Source organism: Semicossyphus pulcher, unplaced genomic scaffold (genome assembly GCF_022749685.1).
Source record: "Semicossyphus pulcher isolate SPU_LCO1_2020_fin unplaced genomic scaffold, fSemPul1.0.p SCAF_9, whole genome shotgun sequence".
NCBI lineage: Eukaryota > Metazoa > Chordata > Actinopteri > Labriformes > Labridae > Semicossyphus > Semicossyphus pulcher.
Window position 1 is genome coordinate 982097 of NW_027211770.1, and position 25404 is coordinate 1007500.

A 25404-nucleotide genomic window follows, 5' to 3' on the forward strand; every position below is an offset into this window, starting at 1 on the left:
GTTTTGTGAATGAATGTCAGTCATGTTACTTCAGCTGCAGGTTTGCGAGAACAGCAGAGGGAAATGTGAAGCCACCATGTAGACAACTCTACTGCGGTGGTCTCCTTTCTTCTCTCCATAACTTACCCCCCACACAGATACACACAACAGCCCTACTTTATCATCCGTTGCACAGCTCTCATTTCGCACATGTACCCAGTGCAGTTTTTACTTAAGCAAATATGCTTTGCTTCATATATTTATGCTGAAATGAAATATCCAACTATTGGCAAGACTTCCCTCCATTCCTCAGGAATGAGGAGGAGCCAGCGGAAGCATCATTGTTCCCCCCTTGATATGTTTCCATCTCATCTATTTACAACTTTGAAGCCATCTGAACGGCTATAAGGAGGATTTTTTTTAAGGTATCACATTATGTGTAGCCGATATTATTGGCATTTAAAAGCCACATAAGAGTTTTTATTGTCTTTAAGGAGCATAAGGCTTGTTTGAAGGCAGAAGGAGAGATCCAGCTAACACACATGTTGGAAATACAACACAGGGAGAAAATAGACTCACATCACAACCTGACATGTTAGAAGCATTCAAATTGTCTCACCTACACACCATATCACATACTGTACTTGAACTTTGACTAGTTTATGGCACCTTCCACGTCAGTAATCAATGGAGAGCATTGTATCCTAACCGCAGGAAGCAAACTAGGAACATTAGGCAAACGGTATACAGAATTTCAGGTTATTATTTTTACAATACCATACATGTATCTTGCCTTTTAAATAACTCAAATATGGAGATACTGATGCTTATGAGATGATGTTGTACTTGTCGTGTGAATGGAAAGGATGGACAACTAGGATTCCAATTTCTCAGTTTAAAAAAAAGGTTATTCAGGCCAGCCCCGCATAACAAGTGCCGGTACAGGTGGAGCGACACTTTTCTTTTTAAACTTTACAAGTCATCTCATGGCATGTTTTAGAGGTTTACCTTCTCATCAATCTTTCCCTTGTTTTCTGCCCCATTCTCCCTCTCTTCTTCAAAGTGTCCTCTTTTCTCTCCTGTTTCTCCTAATATTTTTATCCCCCGTCTGTCCCCCAATTTCTGTCTTCTTTGCAGGATGTTGTCGAACATTTTTTACCTAAGCCCTTTTCTAATCTTCCACTTCTCATTTTATTTGGTCTCATCATTGCTCATTTCCTCCTGAACAGTTTTTCTCATGACAGCTCATGTGCCATCAAATTCATTACACCTGGACAGAACACATTTTCTGTTTAACAGAAGCATTGCACAGTCCTTAATTGTCCCCCTTCCCTCCTTCCTTCCTTCCTACCTCCCTTTCCTCATACAGCACCCCTCACTCAACAACTTATTCACTTACTTTGTAGAGAACCTATCGCCGTTGCACATCTGGTAACAAATTGAACCCCCCCTTCAGCCAGTGTTCAGGTTGGCTGTTCTGGACCACTGTAGAAACTAGACAATGCAATGTTGTGGATAGAGACCCTTATTTGAAGGTAACAGAAACACATTGGGCCCCATTCACTAATATCTGCGCAGAAATGTTCTTACTCCCCGCAAAAAATAAGTACTTGCGCAAAATCACCGTCGGATTTATGACACGTGCGTACCGGCCAATTTTGTTCTCACCACCGTGCGTATGTTAGTAAATCAGAACCGTTGTAAATTGACAGGCGCGTGTCCACGATCTGCTATCAGCAAACTGCCACGCCTCTATTTCTCTGTATAAGGACATCTGTTTGGTGCCGCATGAAGAGAGCGGTGTTACGGAGAAGCTGAAAGAACGTGAAAGATGGCCTCAAAAGGAAAAAAGAAACATTTCACATCAGCAGAAATAGAAACAATTGTAACAAAAGTGTTACATTTCAATATGAACATTTTCATACGGTCTACCCTATTGTAAACTTAATAAACTATTTCAACTGCTATAATTGAAGTTTTAATTATATGACAATAAATTATGAGGATGACACGGCATTTACGTTTGGTCCATACATTAGTAAATTCAATTATTGTTGTCTATTAAAGCCTTTTTTTCAATAAATGAAGTTTTAATATAGTATGCATTTAGTTAAAAGGATGTGTTAACATTTCCTAGGACATTTCTTTCATCATTTGTGCGTACGCATGGTCTGAGGGAGTTCTACATTTGTTCGCAGAGTACGAAGAAATTTAGGTAAGAACAAATTGATGAATTCCAGATTTGTGCGTCAAACGTGCGTACGCACAGTTCAAGCACAGATTCGTGCGTACGCACTGTTCGTAAATGAGGCCCAATGATTCAAAATGAAAACACGCTTACAAATATTAAATTCCATTTTGCCAGGGCTGCACAACTGAATAAATATTACTGAAATATTACTGTGTGGCCAAGCGCCGTATCCAAATAATGGAAGCTGCAATTTTATGGTCATGGTCAAATATGTGACAAAATGCCTGCAACATCTTGCCTACCAATATTGATTTCTAGATATAAGAAGACGTTGGTACAGACACCAACAAGTTTCACAGTTTCATGATATTTTTTCAGTGAAAATATAAATTCTGACGCAAAAATTATCCTTATTTTTGTGACGTAGGGCAGCTGTGGCTCAGTGGTAGTGATCTTTCAGTCGGAAAGGTTGGCGGTTCGATCCCCAGCTCCCTCAGTTTACATTTTGAAGTGTCCTTGGGCAAGACACTGAACCCCAAATTGCATAGCCATCAGTGTGTGAATGTAGATGACTGATTGACACTTTATGCAGCAGTATCTGCTATCAGTGTGTGAATGTGTGTGTAAATGTGTGAATGTGTCATGTAGTGTAAAAGCGCTTTGAGTTGTCTCAAGACTTGAAAAAATTATCTTTCAAAATAATCACTTTTTTTTAAATTATAATGCACCTATAAATTGGGCTTATAATACTGCCAATACCACCAGTCCAGTCTCCAGCTCAACACAGACACCACTGAAGCTCTGTTTAGTATTTTTATTTTTGACTCCCCTCCTGCTACTACTTTTATTGTATTTTTTTCATCTTTCTATACATTTCTTTTTCTTCCTATTTTCCCATTAAAGGTACTCAGTGCCTGCATCTTTATGGCAGCTTTACAGCATGGAGCTCAGAAGTTTTGGCATTGTGTTGGTTGAATGCAATATTTTCACAGCACTGCCTGTTTAGTATTGTGGTTTGTCAGGAGCCTGGCCTGCAGGGGCCACTTCCAACCCACTGTTCTGGAGAGAACAGAATACAAGGAGCAGGAGAGGTGAGGTGCTTCATCAGGAAACTATTAATTAATGTCATCTTTCAAATCACCATACCCCTTTTAATTTCTCTACCACTGTCTTTCATTGAGTTGTGAATGCTTTATGCAGTGTTCCAGAATTTCTACATTTCAGCCTTTCTACTCAGCCCTTTGTGACCTATGTGTGTGAAAAGCGCTATATTAATACATTTAACTTACTTACTTATTCCATGATGATGATATGAGATCCAGATGACAGCCTCTGTCCTCACCGCAAAACACTGTACAGAACAATTGAACTTCCCATGTAAAAAACAGATCTGGCCACCTAAGCTTTGGAGACATACTCTTTACAGATGAGAGCAAGCTTACTGTCTCTACTTATGCTAGGGTTATGCTAGGGTTTGGAGTCGCCAGTATGAGCATTATAGTGACTAAAACTGTTTAGAAGTTGATGGGTACCGTGGAGATTCCGCCATGGTTTGAGCCACTCGTGCCGGAGTGTGTTTGGGTGGTTGGTGCGACCTAAACATGTTAAGCAAAGTGTTAATGGCAGCTGAATGATACAGCAATGAAATGCTAACCCTAACCCACTGTTGCTTTTATAAGATTTACTTGAAAATTGGAATAGAAAAGGGCAATCATTACTCTTAAGTTATACAAGTTATACCTATACTTGTCTACTAAGCCAAATTGTCTTGAGTTTTCTAGAGCTTCAAATTGCTTTTTTGTGTCACTTCATATGGAACTTATTTTGCCAAAGTTTTTACTCACATTAACTTTCAGTTTACATTTTTAAGCTCAGTGCTAAGTTACTTTCTTTTCACTCTATTAACCTTGCTCTTCTATTTCAACTGCCTTCAACTGTGCTCCATTTACATTGTTTTTCTTGTTGTTTTAAATGAAATTAACTTTTTTTGGTCCCTCTTCCATTCCACTTTTGTGCCTTACCTCTATTCTTCCCCTCCTGTCCATCCCCAAATTAACAGCATTACTAGAGGAATTGGGTAAGCGCAGAAGTTCACTGCCCCGTAAGCTTTCCTCAGTTAGAAGGCGAAAAAGTAGGAAATCTCCTGTATAGAAATGTCATCTTGTATAAATACACTTGGCGGTTTGGATGAATGCAAGATCCGCTTCAGAATTATAAACACTAGCTCTGCAGTCATTTACAGAGTAGGAAGAATTAGCTGTAGAAGGAAGCATGTGTGCTCCAGATTAATGTAATTATTTTATGCTGTTTTTTTCTTGCTGACATGAATGTATTTGGACACCATCTCATGGGAAAGCTGTTATAGTCTTGTAGTCTTGGGCCACACCAGGGCTTCTTTAACTCCATCATGTGGGAACATCTAGCAACAAGTCATTGTAATCCTTTCATTCTGCCTTTAGTTTGGTGGAAGGGAATTTGAACTAGACAACAAAATATTCAAGGCAAACATCAATAAGAAGAACCTACTGTTTAAGCTCAATGATTGTTCAGCCTGTCTGCTAAACCTATACCTATAACCTCATCAAATATGGCCCTAATTTTCCTGAATTGATGTGAACAATATGTTATCAACTCTAAAAACCTGCTGCTGAAACTCTGCCTGACACGTTTTATAAAAGTAGCATTTTGTCTGTTTTCAGAGAAGGGAGGAAGCATGTCAGTTCTATTAGTGCTCACAAAGAAAGTGATTTCACAAGCACCAACCCCTTTAGTTTTCATTGCTAGTGCTTTGATGACATGCAAAGAGACACACAGATGACTTATAGTAATTCTCAGCAGTCCATATATATTAGACAAAGTCTATGACGGACTGCTGCATACACAAAGGGGCGGCTGTGGCTCAGTGGTAGAGTTGATAGTTTCTCAATTAGAAGATGACTGCTACAGTCTACATGTTTAAGTGTCCTTGGGCAAGACACTGAACCCCAAATTGCTCCCGAAGGCATAGCCATGACTGGAGATTGCCATCACTGTGTGAATGTGAGTGTGAATGTGACATGTAGTGTAAAAGCAGTTTCAGTGCTTGCAAAGACTAGAAGAGGGCTATATAAGTGCAGTCCATTTACTATTTACCATTTGCAACATGGAGCTCTGATGCAAGAAGCAGATTTTGAATTAGTTCACAATGAGCCAAGAAACAACACCAGCCAGACTGACATTTTTTAACAGGCCATCATGGCGAGAACGTTAGCCAGTGTCTTCAGAGTAACCAGTCTTATATGGACTGTGTGTAACAATTGAACTTCTCAGAGAGGTAAACTGCATAGAAGATAAATTACTCCTGTAATTAAGGCACGTTGAAATTAAAGTACAGACACTGCATTTTGGTTTACACCATGCAACAGAGAGCCTTTTCTGTATCACTTTCTCTTAGTTCTTTACAGTTTACTACTGTCATGAGGGTGGTATGAGCTAGAGATGAGCCCTGCTGGTATTGTATACAGAAGTAATAGTTTCCTTCTAAGATCTTGTGTAAATATGATATAATTGGTTAAGTATGAGTGCCTTTAAAGTGCAATCAGCCTAATGAATAACAGGCTTCTGTTGGAGGCAGCAGGGAAGATGAGGAATGCTATTGGGTTAGAATAATACATCATTGAGTTTTTGCCATGGGTTTTTTTCAGTCCAAAGAGCCCAGACACAATGCAGGAAAGCAGCAAATTATGGCATAAAGAAACATTTACTATAAATTGGAATGTTTGTACTTGCCATAAAATAACCACAGGTATTGTATAGTGCACAACATTGTAGCAGTTTTGTTGTTATTGTGTTTTTCTTTGACTCCTGTTGAAGGAGCTCTAGTCAACAAAAAGCCCTCTAGCAGTGTTCAGTAGTTCAGTGCTATAAGATCCTTGAGTGACTGGGTCTTGTGTTCTGCTGAGTCGCCATGTTCCAAAGCGTCATTTCCCATTTTAATCCGATGGCTGCTCAGCGTTCTAATTCAGATCCTTAATTACTATAATTGGTAGATGCAAATTAGCAGCAATTGGACTTGACTGGGGTCATAAATCCACAGCCCAGAAGGGCTGGCAATTCAGAGCGGACCACCATAGGCAGGGGTGCTTAACTTACTAAGTAATTGCAAGTTTCATGAATTATAATGCTTATGAATTTCCCCTCATCTCACACACAGACCCAGTAGGATTCTGCTTTTAGCCACTGGGAGCCATAGCAAACAGATTGAGAAGCCACTCTGCAGCTTCGGCCTCTCCAAAACAGAGATACCATTGAAGAGCTGCTGGTTGCAAATGGTGTTAAGCTTATAACATTTGGATCCACCAAGAAAGCACTTTAAAACCTAAATTGAATGCTCTCTTTATGAGAATGGGGGGATGTATGGCTGGCCTTGCAAAAGCTCTTGGCCTCTAGAGACCTCACCAAAATGATGAAAATGAAATGACTCAGCAAGACATGCACCGTTACGTGTTTTGCAAAGTGTGCTACTTCAGTTTCAATATACAGGGGTTATCTACTGCTGACACTAAAATTTCATGAAAATAGCACTTTTCTTTACAAACTTAATTAAGCTCCACTTGGCCAAATTAAGCCTGATATCTTTTCAGTACATATGTTGTACTAGGAGAGCAGAAGCAGACGGCTCCTTCACTCTTAAACACACACAAGTATACACAAATTTACATACACTCCTGCCTCTGTTGAATGTGTAAGCAGACATGTATTGCATGTGATTGTTGGGGAAATGGAGTGAAAAACAGGTCTGGGGTTGTGGTTTCAGGTTGCTGGTTTCAGAGTGACGAGATCCAGAAGCCAGCAGAGCTTAGTATAACCCTGGTGCTTCCTGCCCCTCCAACCAGGGGCAGGGGATCTAGTTGGGGGGGGTGGGGGGGATGGAATTTTAGAGAGGAAGGTGGGAGGCCATTTAAAGCCAATGGCCATGGTACACCCTGCCCCACAGGATCCCTTCTGCAAGAGGCTGTAACACAGCCCACTGCTTCCACACTACTACCATCAGGCCCTGAGCCTCAACCAGATCCCACTGTGGTTTGTTTTACAACCTTGAACCACGGTTAGCCTTCAGAACCATAGCGTGGTAATGAAGCACTTCAAAGATCCCACTTTTGCTCCTTTTCAACAAGCCCTTTTTCTTATTTACCCATTGGCTTTGTTCATTGCGGTTCTGTATCTGTCAAACATTCTTTAAATGTATTTTACTTTATTTTTCTTAGAATTCGTTCTTTCCCATTGTGCAAGTTCTTTATTCCAAAATCTTGTTCAGCAAGTAAATCCTTTACTCATTACACGTAATGCATCCATGGCTTTCTGCAGCGGAGTGTGTATCTGCATGAGCTCATTTTGTGTTTATGGTATTAGATATGTATAAGCTGATGTGTGTCTTATCTGGTGTGCTAAGCATGTGCCAAGAAGGTTTATTGAATTTTGTTGTCCTTCTCAAGTATATGCTCTTCCAGGCATGTGCATTGACTAAAAGTATCCCAAACAGAGGAACATGTATTATTATACAGCAATTTATTGTAAATTTGTCCTTACATCTTCTGCTCAAAGAAATTTGGAACATCATATCATGTTTTATCAATGATGAATCACTATTAGATCGCTCTTTCCAAGTCCTGTGTTTTAGATGCATAACATTGCCATGGCTTCACTATTTTGTCTGCTGTTTCCCACTGGATGGCTTGAATTGGACGGAGGTTTTGACTTTGAGCCATGATAATGTTGGATTGGAGCCCTCATGTTTCAGCGCTAATGCAAAATCGGCGCAGTGGCCTTTCAGACTCAAATAGTGTTTAAATTGTGTCAGAAGAGGGAGAAATGTTTTGAAAATAATAGCCATGAAGGCCATGAAACAGAGAGTTCTTACTGCAGTACTTTTGATCCGTTTTTATAAATAGCAGAATTTTGTCGTAAAAATAATGTTTCTGTGGTCCTTTCCTGCAATTAAAATAAGGTTGGCTCGAGAACAAGGGCAAAACTAAGTACTTGTGTTTGAGAAAAAATTCTCTCCCTCTCTCCTCCCCTCTTTCTTCTCTCCCTCGCCTTCCTCATCTGCAAAAGCATGTCATTCATGACTTGATATTTTAATTTCTTCCACATTTTCTACATGGTAGTGGCAGGCAGATGTCTGATAATGGCATGTGAGACTGAGTAGGACGGTGTGTTCCACCTGCCTTGCTTGGTATGTTTTTAGTTCGTCAGTGTATACGGTGGGTAGTTTGAGTGCTGTGCTTTCCCAAGGCATGCTCTGATTCCTCTTGGCCAAGCAGTGTGGTCTTCACATGACCAATCAAATATGTCAAACCGGCAGTGTTTTCTCCCCACATGTACAACAAGAAAATCTGGCTTCAATTATTATTGCACCCAAGGGGAACTTCCAAAATTCCTCCCCTCCTCATTTGTCAGAAATGAAGCTCTTTCGTTTCCTGCGATTGGCTGAAATATGTCTTTTGATATTAAATCACACCAGTTTCCACTGGCTGCATGACCAAGACAAATGTTTATCATATTTATTTATGTCATCGGAGATGACCCTGCGGCTCAGCAATGCAGAGACTTGGCTGCAGACTCCCATGTAATGTTGATTGTGAGTAAGAGAGTCTCCTAAATAAGCTAAAGTTAAGAGATAATTAGGTAAGCGTATGAGGCAACTGTGGTTTGTTTAATGTGAAAAATACAGTTTGGGGTTGGGGAGGGTGATGGAGGTACTGTTACAAAAGCCCTAATGAATCTAGACTGACACATCCCACCCAAATCTTACAGGGCCCTTTGTTTGATTTATATTATACTCTGTTGATAAATGTGGTTCCAAATGTTGATTAAGGATCTGTTTCACTTATTTGTATGTCAACAAATCCAGCTAAATCCAGTTATACACCTCTGATCTCCCATTCCCAGTGCTTTTGTACTTGTTGCTCATTGTCATAACATCACGCTCTCGTAGAGGTCTTTCCAGTGTAGCTAAGAGAGGGAAATGCTGTATGAAAATTACCATTGACGTTGCTGAAAACAAATAAAACCACTCATGCTGCTGCTACATCTGCAGCCATTTTAAGCCCTTATTTATACCATTTAAGCTCTCATTTGAATTCACCAGCACAAGTAAACATATCATAACGAAGCAAGGGCCGTGATGTCATATGCAGATGTTAGATTTTGATTATTCCTTTGCCTTGTGAATTCGTCAGGATATTGTCTCTCAAAGGCAAAATACATGACATCATTTTTCCTTGGCACTGATGGGACAGTTGCTCACTTTACTGTTACACTTAAACTACAGAGACAGCACTGCCCAATCCTGAAATATCTCTTCATCTGTTATACCACATTACAGACTGTGTGTACTGTAGAGATCCTGCATTTTTGGAGACAGAAATAAAAAGAGTAATGCAGTGGAGAGCCACAGTCTTCAGACTACGATGCCGTTCAGGAGTTTAAGAAACGATTACTGCCAATGATTGCGTAAAATAGAACTTTATAAAGGAAATGATGGTGCCTCAGGCTGCGGGATTATTTATCTCAGGCCTGGCTGAACGAGTACTAGAGTCATAAATCAACTTGCAAACTTATGATACTAAACCAATTAATAACAGGGGGAAGAAAGAAGTCAGAAGTAATAGCCAGCTGCCAGAACCACTTTACCGGTTCAGTGTTCCAGACTACCTGTTCTACTCCTGGAGACTATAAAGTGCCCCCCCAACCAGCCCAGCCCCACCTCGCCACCACCTCCACAACCACCACCATCCTCTTCATCTAGTTTAGTTGGACTAAGACACCTGCTTGCTGAAGATGATTTTGCTCTGCCTCCTACAATATGTTTTTAAATGGTAGAATTATAACTGCACAACCTGATTTTTAAAGTGATTCAACTAAATTGCCTTTTGCCTCTCTTCCCTCTAGGCGCGCATTAAACCTGGGCATCCTGCGTGACCCAGGTTCAGAAGTTGAGGACCGTCAATATCAGGTCGACCTACAGTCCATCAACATCGGAACAGCTCAGTGGGAGCAACTCAAGCCAGAGAAGGAGGGAAACAAGGGAGGTGTGTCAGCGGAGAGTGAGAGAAGCTCCCAGAACCCAGCCCTGGAGTGGAACATGGCCAGCAGGTTTGGGGACAATTCAATTCTTGCATGTTAAGACAAAGGGTGAGATGATGTGTGATTATATTATTAATCGTACAACATACATTACGTGTATTTACTGTAGAAGAGCAAACATTTAAACAACAGAATACAGTTAAATACTGTACTGTCATGTTATAAGCTTTTCATTACACTTCTAACACAATGTTTTCTGAAATATCTAGTGGATTCCTTGATTACTATTTCACATAAGCAACTATACAAGCATATTGTTCACAAGCCCAAACTGAACACTTAGTAATCCCAATAGAGCCATAACTGTATTTCTCTCTGGATCAAACCAGGACTCAAGCATTTTTGATTCAAAGTAACATTGATCAGGTGGCCAGAGGGAGAACTCCAGTGGGATATCAATTGTTAACCTTGTTATTAAACATACAGACATTGCTGGATAATATTAATGCTATTTGATCTTTTTTATCATTATCAATTAATCCAGTAAAAAGGTGACCAAAATAAAGAATCATTCTTTACTTTTACTACAGATAATATGTATCCATATAAGCATCTTATACTAAGTTTGAGCAGTAAAAGAACCATACTTTTACATTTGAAGCACTCCCTTGCAACCAGCACAGCAAATATAATACGCATTGTTTCTAGATTACATAGTTACACCCTTAGACAGGTGCTGTGTGTGTGTGTGTGTGTGTGTGTGTGTGTGTGTGTGTGTGTGTGTGTGTGTGTGGAATCAGCCGTGGATGTCCCAACATGTATCGATCTTGATGCGGTAGCAGCTTGTAGTTATTGAGTTAGCTCCCTATTATAGAGCCTCTCCATGCACAGTCATAATTACAAACCCTGTCATTTTTTTATAGTCTCTGGGGCTAAAACAAGCACAAGTGTAACGGCCTGTTTAGCCACACATCCATTTTTCCACTCATGTTTTGAAAGGGAACAGGCGAGTCCAAATGTGTTCCCTGTCAACTTGAAATAGGCCTTATGGAAGAATACAGTACAAAATCCACACAGGTCTGATTCAGACAGATTGCTCTCAGGTTAATAGAGCTTATCTGTCAACAGATATTCTCAGGTACACTCTCATACTGAGAACATGAGCATGTTCATTTTTACTGTAAGTTTCACTTACCTCTTCCAGGTTGATCCATTACGTATTTCTAGGCAGATTTAGGAAAATGCCAGGTACTGTGCAGTCAGGTGCTGATAACAGCTTTTATAATTTGTTTTAACTTGTGTAGGACACGGGGTAATCCTCAATTTTAAACAACTGCAAGAGCAATCTTGCAGTTATTCAAAATAAGTTTTCTTATTAAAATAGATGTTTGGTAAGTGTTTACTTTATTGTAGTGCTGCATGATTTTGGCCAAAATGGTAATAACAATTATTTTGATCAATATTATTAATCACCATTATTAATTAATTTCTGGGACAACAATTTTAAAATGTAGTTTGACATTTAAATAAACAAAGCAACACTTTCAGTTCCATTTTGTGCTGCATTTAGGCTCATGTACAAATTTTGCTTCAAACTAAGACTTAACTGGGTTCTTTACCTAAATTTGCAAATTAAATGCAAATTGCATTGTGTGTCTTTGGGAGTTGGGTGTGCGAGGGTGTCACATTGTGAAATGTCGCTGTTATGGATGTCTGACTTGATGCTGGACAAGGACGAGGAGTAGTGACGTTATTCCTCTTGGACACTCGTGCTGCACTTTGTGCTGTTTTTTCAGCTGGTTGAAGAAGTTAGTTGTGTTGCCTTGAGGCGCAGACACAGGTTTCATGCACTATTATTTTTTCTTGCTTAACATCACTTGCCCTAAACCCGAAATACCTCCAAACAACCGATAACAAGCCGTTTTGGGGGGGCCGTGTTTCGGTTTAACCAGGTATCTGCGCTCTTCCTGTTTTAGCATAACAACCAAAAAGCAGCGTTCAAAGAGCGAGGGACAAGTTTGCACAAGAAACACTTCAAAGACGTAACAGATAAATATATTTTGAGATCGTAATGAAAACAACAGAGAGGCATTCATGAGGACAACTACATATTCTCTTCCTGTTCTCAACAGATGCTGTACGACAACCACAGAGGCATTCAGCTGAAAGTCACTAATGAACATGGTCGCTTGTTAAACCGAATCACCAGCCTCTGTTGTTTACTCTGCCCCTTTAACGTGCCGCTGCAAGGTAGCGGCTCCTGGGACAGGCTCATGACATGACATGACATGCCAGCTCCCCCGAAACTGAAGCCCAAACCTCTTGATCACCCCCTGGAGGAGAGGCTGTTAGTTTAGGGAGCTCTTGATTTGATATGCAGCAGAGTTTTCTACAAGCAGAGCATGTATTTCTAACCTTAATATCACTGTCAATTAATTATTTAATTGTGCAAAGCCAAAATCGTGATTGCGATTACATTTTATTATTAATTGTGCAGCCCTACTTTATTGCATTGCATTGAGTGTGGATTTCATATTTGATAATCTACTTAAATATTAACCAGTTATTTTAATTGTCAAATCTTATGTTTATATTGAATTTAAATGGTTTAGCTGAAGTTTTTAGTCAGAGTGACTCAGAATTTTAGAGGTAGAGAAGACACAGGTAGAGTAGACCAATCAGGGGCGGCTGTGGCTCAGTGGTAGAGTTGGTCGTCTTTCAATCGGAAGGTCGGAGGTTCGTGCCAATGCAGTGTCTCTCAGTGATGAATCATCTAATACTTTAAATGGTTTTGCTACATCTACAGTCTGTATCTGTGTGCCCATGCTGAGAAGGTCAAAGTTGCTGTTGTTTTTAAATTTCACTTGTACCCTCACTTGTAGCTGTAAAACTAATCATTCAGGGTTGCCTTTTATCTTCCTCTATTCTCCTGGCCATGGACAGATCAGCACTGGAGATTTTGCTGCACTGCTGTGTGATTCTAAAATACACCACCTCAGTTTTAAGTTTCGACACACACTACATCCAAAGTCCACACTTTTCCCTCATTCCAAACATCAATACTCCCTCCCCTATGTCCCCCTTTGGATTTGTTCACTCAGCAGGTTTCTGGTTCTATTCCAGTAGTTGCGGATCTACAGTGGCCTCAATCAGCTTCCTGAAATTTGGAAGGAAATGACAGAACCATGGATCAACAGACAGGATCTGTCCTTGTCACTTTGTGCTAGGAAAGACTCAGTGTCATAAAGCTGTGAACTCTCCCCATCTTCTCCTCTGTCAGCCACCCACAAGCCCGTCTCTTTTTGTCCATGCCATGGATGTATCTAATTACTGTTTAAACTGTGTAGCTTTGTATGAAAACAGAGTCATTCTTTCCATCCATTGTGCTTTGCACCATACACACACACACACACACACACACACACACACATACATACAGTTATCCAGCCCAGTCAGAGGAAACCATATTACTTGTAAACCGAGCCTCAGTCCTCCATGCTGGTGAATGATAGCACCTGTCTCCTGCAACGAGACACTCATTGTTTCAATCCATGTCTGAGGGGAGATTAGCCAACACCAATTGGCCTCACAGATCATTTCACCTCCGATTAGTTCTCCCTTAAACTCTCCAGGCAAACAAGTGTGTCAGAAAATAACCCCTTAAGGGCACTGGTAATGCACATTTGTTTAGCAGCAGTGAATATGATATTGGTTCTGGTTAAGTAATGTACTCAGGCCACCTAGAAACAGGGCCTTATAATCCTTGCCAACTATAAATATTGGAAGCTGTACCACTTGATTGTTTTTATAGCAGCAGATGTGGCAATTAACACCGCTTTATAAAGCCCACTTGTATATTTGTTTTACTGGTAACAAATGTTCCCACAAATATGACTTGATTGTGGGAATGAACATTAGTGAAATTGAGAGAGTTGATGTGAGAAGGTTTCTATTTTCACTTGTGTATACAATTAAGGTGTGTTCCCAATTGGAACTTGTCAAATAATGTCTTACTGTCTATGTAACCTTATTCAAGCTTCCAGCTAAAATGTGTTTGGGCAGAAAAAAAAGCTTACTTACAGGAATATAACACAGATCTGGCCAGAGAGAAATTCAGTTTTGAAGTCTCTTACTTTGAGTTCAGCTGTTCATCCTACTGGTTCTATTTCAAAAGTCAGAGTTTGAGATGTGTTTCTGCTTGTCTGCTAAGAAGAAACATTGGTAGGTTTTTACTGTGTTGTGTTGATTGTTATGTTACTGCTACTGCAACAGATTACTAGCAAATAAATGCATAGCAATAGCAAATCACTTCAACTCCAGAGCTGTACACAACTGACTTGTTGATCATTTTTTAATAAGAATTTTGATAAATTGCTTTTGTATACCTGTTTAAGAGCACATATCTCCAACTGAGAAACCATGATTTAATATACAAATTCATTCCATAGTTGTTGTTTTTTTTTACTTTTTGGGGGAAAATATTAAGAGCAACGTACAAGTTATGGAAGCTATCTAAAGTTTCTGCAAACAGTTGATTCTGTATTTATCTCCGTTCAGTATCAGAAGGCATCAGGAGCGAAGGGCCATCCTGACACCAATCCTGACTGACTTCTCTGTTCGGGTTACTGCTGCCCCAGCCATCATCTTCAGCAAGAATCTATCCACTGACTGTGGGCAACCAGAGGTTGGTATTAATTCATCACAGTTTTTTTATGAATCCGACATTATATTTTCCTATCCAACAGTGGGAAACTCATTAAAACAGTAAAAGTCAAAGAATTTTGTTTATTTCTTGTTTAATATCTTATAATTAATGAAAAGGTTTCAAGCATGTAGGAATTTGCTTAAACCAGGGTTTTATGTTAAATTTTTCGTCATTGAGGTTAAATATTTTTTATCATACTCTTTTAAAAGTTTGCTCTTTTATATCCATGATTGTAACAATTACTCTCACAATCCCTTGCCCATATAAACTTTCATTCTGTAGATATTCGACGTATTCACGTTTTTGTTTTCTTGACATACAGTAACTTTTTATATTTGGAGTCCCTCAGCTCTTCCTCTGTGTAATGGAGGCTTTTAACCCACAGAGTTCAAACCTTTCTGCTTTTACAGCTGATGTTTTCTGGCATGACTTCTTCCCTCATTTATGCTTCATCCTCCCACGCTAACGTGGCCCTTGGCAATAGCTAGCAGCTAATCCGTAGTTTATACTGACAAACACACAATGTGATTTGTATGCCCCACTTAGATACGGTCACTCAGGACCAGTAACAACGCAAAGAAGACTTTGAATTATGTAGTGTAGATACATGAGCACAATTTCTATAGCTAATTCCAGCTAACTTTAATAGATTTGAGCACTCACAAATTTCTATTCGACCCTGCAACATATTTTGTAACTACTGAAACCGTATGATATTTTGATCCTATGTGTTAAAATAACCGTCACTTATTATTAATGAGAGAAAACAAAAACTATTTATGATATTAATGTTACATTAGATATTGATCACAATATTAGCATTCATTTAATGTGTTTCATACAGTGGGTCTTGATATAATATGCTTGCACAATGGTGGCCAAATACTGTTATATGCAGTTACTGTAGTTCATGTGTGTGCGGTTCATCCTACCATGTCAGTGAGTGACAATAAATAGCCTGTTAGATGGAGCTCCAAACTGAGGTATTTCTATGGGTGGCACATTGGAGAGGGCAACGGGAAAGAATGGAATAAGGCACAACTCAGCAAAATAGAAAAAGATCGAAAGGAGATGGAAAGAGTATAAAAGTTAAAAACAGGTAGGTTCAGTTGCATGAGTTCACAAACAACCCCAATGTGCTTTTAGATGTCTTCCCCACTTGCTTCCTCCATCACCCTCTGTTAATTTCCTATTTTGTGCTATCTCTCTCATCTCGAACTAGGAGGTGGTGGTGTGTGGCCACTCTCTGGAGGTAAATGTGACCAGCAGTCTGGATTTCTATCTCAGCATTGACCAGGTGCAGCTCCTTCAGCAGCTTCTCAGAGACAACATGGTGGGGATGGACGTTCCTGAGCAAAGTGCTGAGGTAGATACTGTAATTAATAGATATGAGCAATACGAGTTAGATTAAGAGTAATTTACTAATCTAAATGGACACATGTTTTGACATCCACTTATCAAAATATGTACTTCATGTATATCTACTTATTCAGTGTGTCACATTCAGATTGTACAATAAAACTTCAAGGGCTCTATTTGAATTATATAGTTATGATTGTTTCATGAGCCTAAAGAGGCGTGTTTTTAAGATACACACACACACACACACACACACACACACACACACACACAATGGTTTTCCTGATACAGTGCCCCTAGCTATCCGGAATATTTTGGGTGAATCCAACAACTTAAATATTTACTCACTAAGAGCAAGTCATTTCTCTAATGTAACCTTAATTTACTGTGCTGTGCTGTGTTTACAGGACAGGGAGCTCCCAGGCGCCATTTGCCCCGTCTGACCACTTGATAAAGTTTTATAATGAAACACAACATAAAAATATTTACCAGCTCTAGTGAGGATTGGAGTAATAGAGGAGGGAACAGGATGAGTGCAAGAAGAGGACAGGCAATGGGATGAAATTAAGTGAGCTGACAGAGTGATATAACTGTTGTTAGCCGAATTGCTAAGTGCTACTCATGGTGGATTCATGTTGGGCCTCTCTTTAAATAACTTAACAAAGAGTCGGTCTAGACCTGCTCTTTCTGTAAAGTGTCTCGAGATAACCCTGGTTATGATTTGGCGCTATACAAATAAAATTTGATTTGATTGATTGATTGATTGTTAATCATTGTGAGGAAGTTGTATCTTTCCTTTAGTTTCACTGCTCATTGCACAAATAGTAACAAGCTATAGGTTATTGATCAGTACCACATAGGGTATTTTCTTTCTGTGTACACATGTGGAGAACAGGGCTAGCTTTTTCTGCAGTAACCTTGTGGGAGGTAGGTCAGCCATCTTGGAGATCTCAGGTTTACAGCGCAATCTCTTACCATCTTTGCAGCCTCACTGATGGCCGGGAATAGTCTCTTGTCCACATGGAATTTACATTGAATAAAAAATATATATATACTTTTTTCAGAGAGCCAGAGTTATGTACCTGTTCTTCAATGTCTTAAATGACTAGTGTTGTGACAGGGTATTTGGCACTTGTAACTGCTGGAAGGATGGCCACTGAATCTAGCTGGCTGCTGTGACGAAGGCAACCTACTACCTTGATGATTTCATCATTCCCCCCAAATTCTGGGGCCAGCACGAGGAGGCGTATGTTCTTAACTTTTGGCCTCTGTCTAAAGCCATAGTCATGAGTGCATCTTTGCTGCCATAGCAAAGAAATGAGCAATAGAGTTATGAGGTCCCTAAAGGTCTTGAATTGAGGAGTTGTTTGAAACTGGGGTTCTCCAGCCACTGAGCTGGGCTGTTGAGCAGGAAGGAATACTATAGTTGAGTTGCTGTTGGTTGATTGCAGAGAGAAGCTTCCCTCGAGTGATGTCATCTACAGGTTTGGCATTATAGTGAATATTTTGAGTTTCCCTCTACCAGGCAGCAGAGAAGAGAATGTTACATCATCCTCAACACTCTGACTGTCAGTTGTGAGGTTTGTCACATAGCCATATGCATACCCTGAGGAATCACAAAATGCATGGACCACACACCAGCTTGTGGGAAGTCCAACTCTGGGTTGGTATAGCATCTTGCAACAAAGCAGGTCATAATATAAACAGCATGATACCTCTGGTTGAGTCTGTCGGCTAACAGAGGCTGTGTTCCTAACTTTCAACCATGCAGGATCTCCATTGCGGATGTGTGTGTTAGCGCTGACTTCAGAGTCATAGTGCGGTGTGTTGACCTGATGTGATGTCAGAAGATAAACGGCTTGCTCAGCCAATAGATGCCTTTTTGGAGCATCTGTCCAAGTTTCTCACAGTAGATGTGTAATGTTTTCCACAAAAAAGCCTTAAAAACATCTCAACTTGCTTTGAATTTCTTTTTTAAAAGCTGCCACGAAAACCAAGCATTTAAGCCTGCAACAATGACATAACTAGCCTGCAAAATCCAGGAGGAACTGACTCTTGAGACAATTGTTTTTACAAAGAACTAGTTCAAGAATGACTCCCTGACTGCTTTTCAAGGCTTAATGTGCTCCAAGATGTGTCTTTGTGCAGCAGATCCAGCACTTAATGCAAAAGGCGCTTACCGTTTGTAAACTCTGGCCTTATTCTCTTTTCAAAATGAGTTGTGGAAGTGGCTTGAAGTGAAATGGCTGGTCTTCTGGGAGGAATCTAACTTGGAAGAACCTACCACGTACTGTAGATCATTGGTCACAGCGACAACATATCTTTGAAAGCCTAGGAGGACAGCAAGGGCCAAGGAGAGAGTGTCCTTGTTGGTACAGGTAGCAAGAGCTTGTTCACACAAAAGCCTTGCAACTGAAAGGAGTTAAGGTGTTACTTAAAAAACTGTGCTTTAGATTATGTTCTACGATGTGATGGAGAATGTACCAACTGGTTGTCAGCTGGTTGTTTCCTTAGCAGGCTGCAGTTTAATGAAACACATAGCTAGTTCTGGACTGTCTTTCTCCGTGATGTAGGCTGTGGCTAGCTTTGGGTATGTGGAGAGCCTTCCCTCTTTGCTTGTTTGCAGTTATATCCTCGGACCCAAATATACTTCTAAGTGCCATTTGAAAGCTTGACGTTGGCATAGTAAAGGGAGTGCTGGTTATCTCAAAATAAGCATAAGATCTCAAAGCAGCCTGTATGTTAGAATTGTCAGTGCAACATTAGAAAAACAAATGAGGGAAAGACATAGTGTGAACTTTTCTGACTTATTTATTTATTCATTTACTTAGTTGTTTATACAGTTAATAGGAAGGAGGCGCCTGCTGTGCATCTGGTTTTGATTAGGGTGATCTCTGAGCCCTCACCCCTGACTTGTAATGAATGATTCATGGCTTGATTCTGTCGAGGGGCAGCTCACGGCTGTAGTGGGTTCATCCAGGTTCAAGGCATGATGAGAAAGTTCAGCAAGAAGCTATTCTGGGAGGTCCCCCCCCATACTATATTTAAAAAACTTTTTTCAAAACTCTTATTTCTTGAGGAAATGTAAACTGAACATTTTTTACACTGATCCACACATACACACAAAAGCTTGTATGATTTTAGATTTCTGCGCAGCTCATGCTAGTGAAGCTTGAGACTAAGGCTACTGTTCAAGGGCATAGTGACAGTAGTAGTGTTATATTCCTTTTCCCCAGTCATGTTTCCTAATTGTGTGAGGGATTGGAACAGTAAACTTTTTTTATTTGGAATTTCACATCTTACCAGTGTGTTATTTGCTGCCTTCAGTTGGTTTAAGTGAAATCGATAAGGCCCATAGGTCCAGAGTGTTATTAAACAATGATCATCCATCCAGTATTGAAAAATGAAAGTAAATGGTTGAGAAAATACATCGTCCTTCATTTAATATTCTCTTTTGCGGTCAAAGTTGTTTGGAACTCTCAGTGTTTTACTTTTACCTTTATTACACCATATTAATTTCAGGTGCATTATACTATGTTCTTTACTGGTTTGGTTTTATAGCAGGGCCATTATAGAGCGTAACAATATCATTAACACTGAGGTCAGTCAATGTGTGTCTTCACCTCTGTGCAGCTGCAGAGACTGGAGGTTACACACACTAAACGTTGTCTGGCTTTGATTTTTTGGACACTCACTGTTAAACTATTTGTACCTCCATCAATCTCAGTGTTGTAAGTCTTTTGGCGACCACCTCTGTCCAGTTGCTTGGCTCAGACCCTGTAAGAGGGAGGCCAGTATGACTCAACCCTCATTCCAGGCTGCAGAAGCTCATTATACAAGCTACAGAGCCCTCTAGTGGTGCATTTAACTATAGCCTCGAATGATCCCATTTTTAGACACCAGCTCCAGAGGGCTTCTTCTCCTCCCTTACAGTCTCCCTGCCAGCAGCTTATTTGCCCCTAGCACAATGCATTAGACACACCACTATTGAATAACATCAGTAATATGTTCAATGTCATTTTTGAATTTGACACAGATTTAGTTAGAATAGAGTAACTTGATGGATTAAAACACATGTCTTTATAGCTTCCAATAATAAGCATAAAGTACACATGTGTTTCCACAGTACTAGAATCTGGATTTTGTGCATGTAACCACCTTCATTTTTATTCAAAACCAACTACAGTGATGATATTTATTTGACAGTTTTGTTTGCACTTTATTTATACAACCTTTTCAAAGGATTCTATGACAAACATGTCATGGATATCAAACATCTGGTAAAGGGGAATTGTTTTTGTTTGCTTGCTTCAAAAAAGCATCTGCTCTCTCACAATCAGCACTGTCCCCAGCAATGGTCGAAATGCAGCAGTACTACTTGCTAAATATCTTATATTTCCAACTTTATTTCCAAGTTTTGAGAATCATGCTATTTGCCTTAAACAGATTCTCCACAATCCCAGGCACCAATTTCAAACCATTCCCATCACTCCCCACACAGCTGTGTTTTATTGTCTGTGACTAGTCATTTCTAGTCACTGCACTGTGCTTTGAGTCTGTACACGGAGATACAAACACAGATACACTCGTTTATTTTGACCCTTCTATGAATAGACACAGATTCTGTTTCAGACGCTTATGTTTTCATAATCTGTTTTGTTCTGTGTCATTGAGCGTCGTAGCGAGTTGTCAACCGTTTGCATATATCAGTTATCACTTCAACCATTATTGAGATGCAAACTGATTTCTGGACTGTCCATGAGCATATTTATTGCAATTTATGTCACTGCATGAATATGATGTTTATTGCAGCATTAGCTATGGTCTGCCACAGTTTCACCTCATCTCTGGATTTTGTGGTTGATGATATTGATAATGATGAAGTGAAGCAGACAGCTTTCAGCAGTAGTACGTCCCACAGTCAGGAGCTATAAACAGAGAATCACTTCTTTGACTACTGTCACTGCTCTTTCAGTGGCACTGTCATCCAGCAACACAGAAGTGTATATTCTCACACAGATTTGCACACACAAAGACAAGTACACATAAAGGGTTGACCTATGTGTTTGAAGTCTGTGTCAGCTCTGCTATGATATTATTTGTAGTGATATACTGTAGACTTTCTGTGAAATTTCTGTTTTCAGCACCTTTAAGTTTCATGCATCAACTGTGTTAACCACCACCACCTACTCCTCCACTCATACACTGCTTATCACTTTGTATTTCACCTTAATGCAATACATATAGGTTTATGTAGGTTTGCAGTGCTTGCAATACGCAAATTGTAGTCACTGTCCGGCTCTTATGTAGTTGCCACAACATACAGCTAAGTATTTTATGAATGTCCCCCCAATCTGGAATAAAATGATAAAAAGAATAAAAATGTTTTAAGTATTACTCTCTCAATTCAATTCAGACAATCTAATTTAATAGCTTTATTCACAGGATAGTTTAATGAAAATCATTTTGCCAAAGCATCAAAGCACTATTTGATCAATATTTGTATATTAAAAACAACCAACACAAGATCAGATGTCAAAGCACTTAGAGACTTAGACTTAGACTCAACTTTATTGATCCCTTTGGGATGACTCCCTCTGGGAAATTCAGTCTCCAGCAGCTTATACAGTACAATACAATAGGAAAGAATCAGCACACAGAGGGTAAAAAATAAAGATCAAAATATATATATCTATCGATATATATATATATATATAAAAAAGTACAAAATTAGATAACAAAATATATAAAATATACACTCTTAGAAAATGTACAAGTAAACAGTGGGTAATAGTTCAATTAAACTAAATTAGGTTATTGCACTGTGGTATTAGGTTATTGCACTGTGGTGAGAGATTATTGCACATTGACAGATTTTTATTGCACATATGAAACACTTGTTCAAATATTTGCACAATACTTAAAAACTAACAACATTAATTTCTCTATGTCTCGCTTAATCTCACACACACAAACATACACACATGCAGAGGCAGCCTGGGTCAGCCAAGTGCTTGTACCACAGTGTGAGAGGAAAATACCCTCTGGTGCAGGGGAAGTCCCGCTCGGCTTCATCCTCCACCTCATCCTGGGATGATTACACGCATGGGAAACAGGGCTTTAGACTTCCTCCAACACGCGCACACACACACACACACACACACACTGATGTTAATGCACAAGTACACCGTTATGGGGTACCCATGTTCAAGACAAGGTATCGTGCCTCACAGGAAGCTGTGAATTACAGTTTTTAGTAAACACACATGGGGGGGGGGACCTCTCAGTCACCAATTACCTGCCCTATCTCTATTCTTCCTCTCTCCCTCTTTTCTTTAGTTTCCTTCCTTTTTGTATCGCCTCATTAGTTGACATTGTGAGCCTCTATATACCACCTACTCACTCACCTGTCTTATGACCTTTATCCAACTCTTCTCTCATTACCCTTGATGAATCTCCATACTCTTTATCTTATTTTATTCAAGTCTTTTTCCCTAGTGGAACTGGTACCAAAGGAATGGGCTGTCTGACATCAAAAAGTAGCCGTGAAAATACTCAAAAATATGGTGTACACCTAAACTGCAATGTTTTTTTTATATGAAAGACTCAAGTGGCTAAAGAAAGTGTTTCTTATGACCTCTGTGTACAGTTGTACATAGCTTAGCTTCAGTGCTGGTACTTCAAATAGAGGCAGTGCTGATGGTCATCTACAGTATGTAGTACTCTCATTGTTGATAATTACCTCATACTGTCTCCCACTTCAAAAAACCCAAAGTATCCCTTTAACTAAATATTTTCAGATGAACAGAAGAACAGAATCTGTGAAACAAACCGTTTTCACTCCAAACAGTACTGACTAACAAACTAACTTTGCGAGAATGGAATCTTGGTGACCCATTCTACCTCTTATGTAACAATTTAGCTTTCGTGCATGTAGGAGTATTATCAGAATGTCGAAAGCAAATAACACGGCTTATCTAAGCCACTGTGTTTTTGACAAGCTTGGCTCAGTGAGCGACCTGGGGCTGTATCCATGTCTGTTTATGTTTAAAGTAAACCATTTCCAAGACAGCTCCTCTTCGTGATGAGTGTTTCATTTTGTCTCATAGCTGTTAAGATCTGAGAACTGAGGTTTCTCTCTCCACCTCCACGATTTCTGGGACGGTGAGGTGTCGGAGGAGCTTTCATGTGCTCTGTGGGCAAATATATATAGTGAGAATAAAAGTCCAAAGCATGGAAAAGAAACAGAGCAAAAAGTAAGAGAGTAGAGACACCTTGAGAAAGGATGGTGATTTGAAGGAGAATGCAAAGGGAACAATGAGTAAGAGAAATCAATAGAGACGAGGCACGACACAATGAGAAAAAGAGAGTCAGAATCTGCTGTTGGCTCTGTTCTAGGCATTTGTCTGTAAAAGTGGGACTGAGAGTACAGCTCTTAACTAGTCAACCTGGCTATTAACTGTCCCTGGGGGCCAGATCCCTCTCACCCTGACCTCTTCAAACCCTGCTTGGTTCCATTTTCCTTTGCCCTGTCGCTGCTGAGCGTAACACTAAAAAAGCCTCCCTGCGCAGGCATCTTCTTTTCCATTTTGGCTGCTATACATCTGTTAAGTAAGCATTGTTGTCTCAGCTTATCTTAAACGTACATATTTTCATTGCCAGTTTTCCTCTAGCTGCCTTACTTTTGTTATGAAACTGTATCTTTTTTTACCTTTTTTTTGTTCATGTCTCACCGACCCTCCTGTGTGAATCAGCTGCTAATTGACAGGCAGTCATAACAACTCACCTCCGCTGGTCAGCCCAGCAACCCAACTGACCTTCTTCTCAAAGCCTAACTGTGTCACCGTTTTTTAAATTTGCCCCTTGGAAACTCAATCTTTTTGAGATCAGTAGCACCTAAAATTGCTTGCCCCTCAACTGTTCTTTTTTTTTTTTTTTGCAAAATTGGCGTGAAAACTCCAGATAAATTTACAGAGGTTGAAATTCTATTACAGCCTTGAAACAAACAGTGCTTTTGAAGAGAGGCAGCAGGCCCCCACCTTGAACCCTTGGATTGATTGTCAATTTAGGTGAGGAGGAGTCATGAGTGCCCTCTCTCTGCCTGCAAGGGAAACAGGGTCACACACCCAGGGGACCAGTAAAAGCACTCCAGGGAAACTAGTAGGTTTATACCATAGTAGACTTTGTTTAGTGAAAAAGCCCAGAATTTTTGTCTGAAAGATAAAGATTTTTTTTCACTACACCTGTATAAGCAAGATCCCCCTGGATTAATAGGTGATCAGAGTATAGAGCATTTCAGTAACTCGGATGGCACAGTAAAAGTGTGTGCACACGTGTGAGAGCATGCATGTGGGTTTGAATGTGTGCAAAAGCATTTATGTGGATGTACATGTTAATTTGACTCTAGAAATGCACAGAGTCCTCTTCTTCCTCACTGTGATTTTTCAAGTCCTGTGGTTGATTTAAAGGTATAATGTCGAACATTTCCATTTAAATAAATGTCTTGTAAGTCACTACCTATCACCCAATGAGCCTATGGCCAATTGATGAAAGCCTTTGCATTTGCAGTATATCGTATTGTTATAGACAGGGTGTCTGTGGCACAGAAAAAAACGGCGCCCAGTTACTGATGTATTTTCGTGGACGCCATGATGAGCACAATCTACACATGGCTAGAGAACCTGGTGAAGTTTGAGAAGTCTCATGGCGTTAATAACACCCTGGATACTGAGATCGTCCCAAAGTCTGACAAAAAAGAGGAGGAGGACATTCACATCCTTATTGTTGAGGGCTTTCTGCTTTACACTTACGGACCTTTAATTGACGTGCTGAACCAACGTTACTTCATTTCCATCCCATACGAAGAATGCAAAAAGAGGAGGTGCTCCAGGAACAACTCAGTGCCAGATCCCCCTGGCCTATTCGATGGCCACATGTGTCCCATGTATTTGAAACACAAGTACATCACGTGTTCTTGTGTTTCAGCACGTCGATCAAAGGTCCGTAGGTGTAAAGCAGAAAGCCCAGCAGTGGTTGGTCTGTCATTGTAGGCAGAGCCAAGTGGCTGCACTTCCGGTTTCTATAAGCATTGTGAGGAAACGGT

At 39.9% G+C, this 25404-nt stretch overlaps 1 protein-coding gene across 3 annotated transcripts in view; it reads left to right on the plus strand.

Annotated features, from left to right (window-relative positions):
• The window catches only part of LOC138583631 (intermembrane lipid transfer protein VPS13B-like), a 320195-nt gene that overhangs the window by 191029 nt on the left and 103762 nt on the right, over window positions 1-25404 (plus strand). For 2 of the 3 annotated variants that reach the window (XM_069655550.1, XM_069655551.1), the window contains exons 32-34: window positions 10103-10306; window positions 14795-14921; window positions 16165-16308. In XM_069655550.1, the coding sequence (XP_069511651.1) occupies window positions 10103-10306; window positions 14795-14921; window positions 16165-16308 (475 nt within the window). Of the gene's footprint in view, window positions 1-10102; window positions 10307-14794; window positions 14922-16164; window positions 16309-16708; window positions 16788-25404 lie in introns of those variants that run through there. The other variant, XM_069655552.1, reaches the window with a different exon arrangement.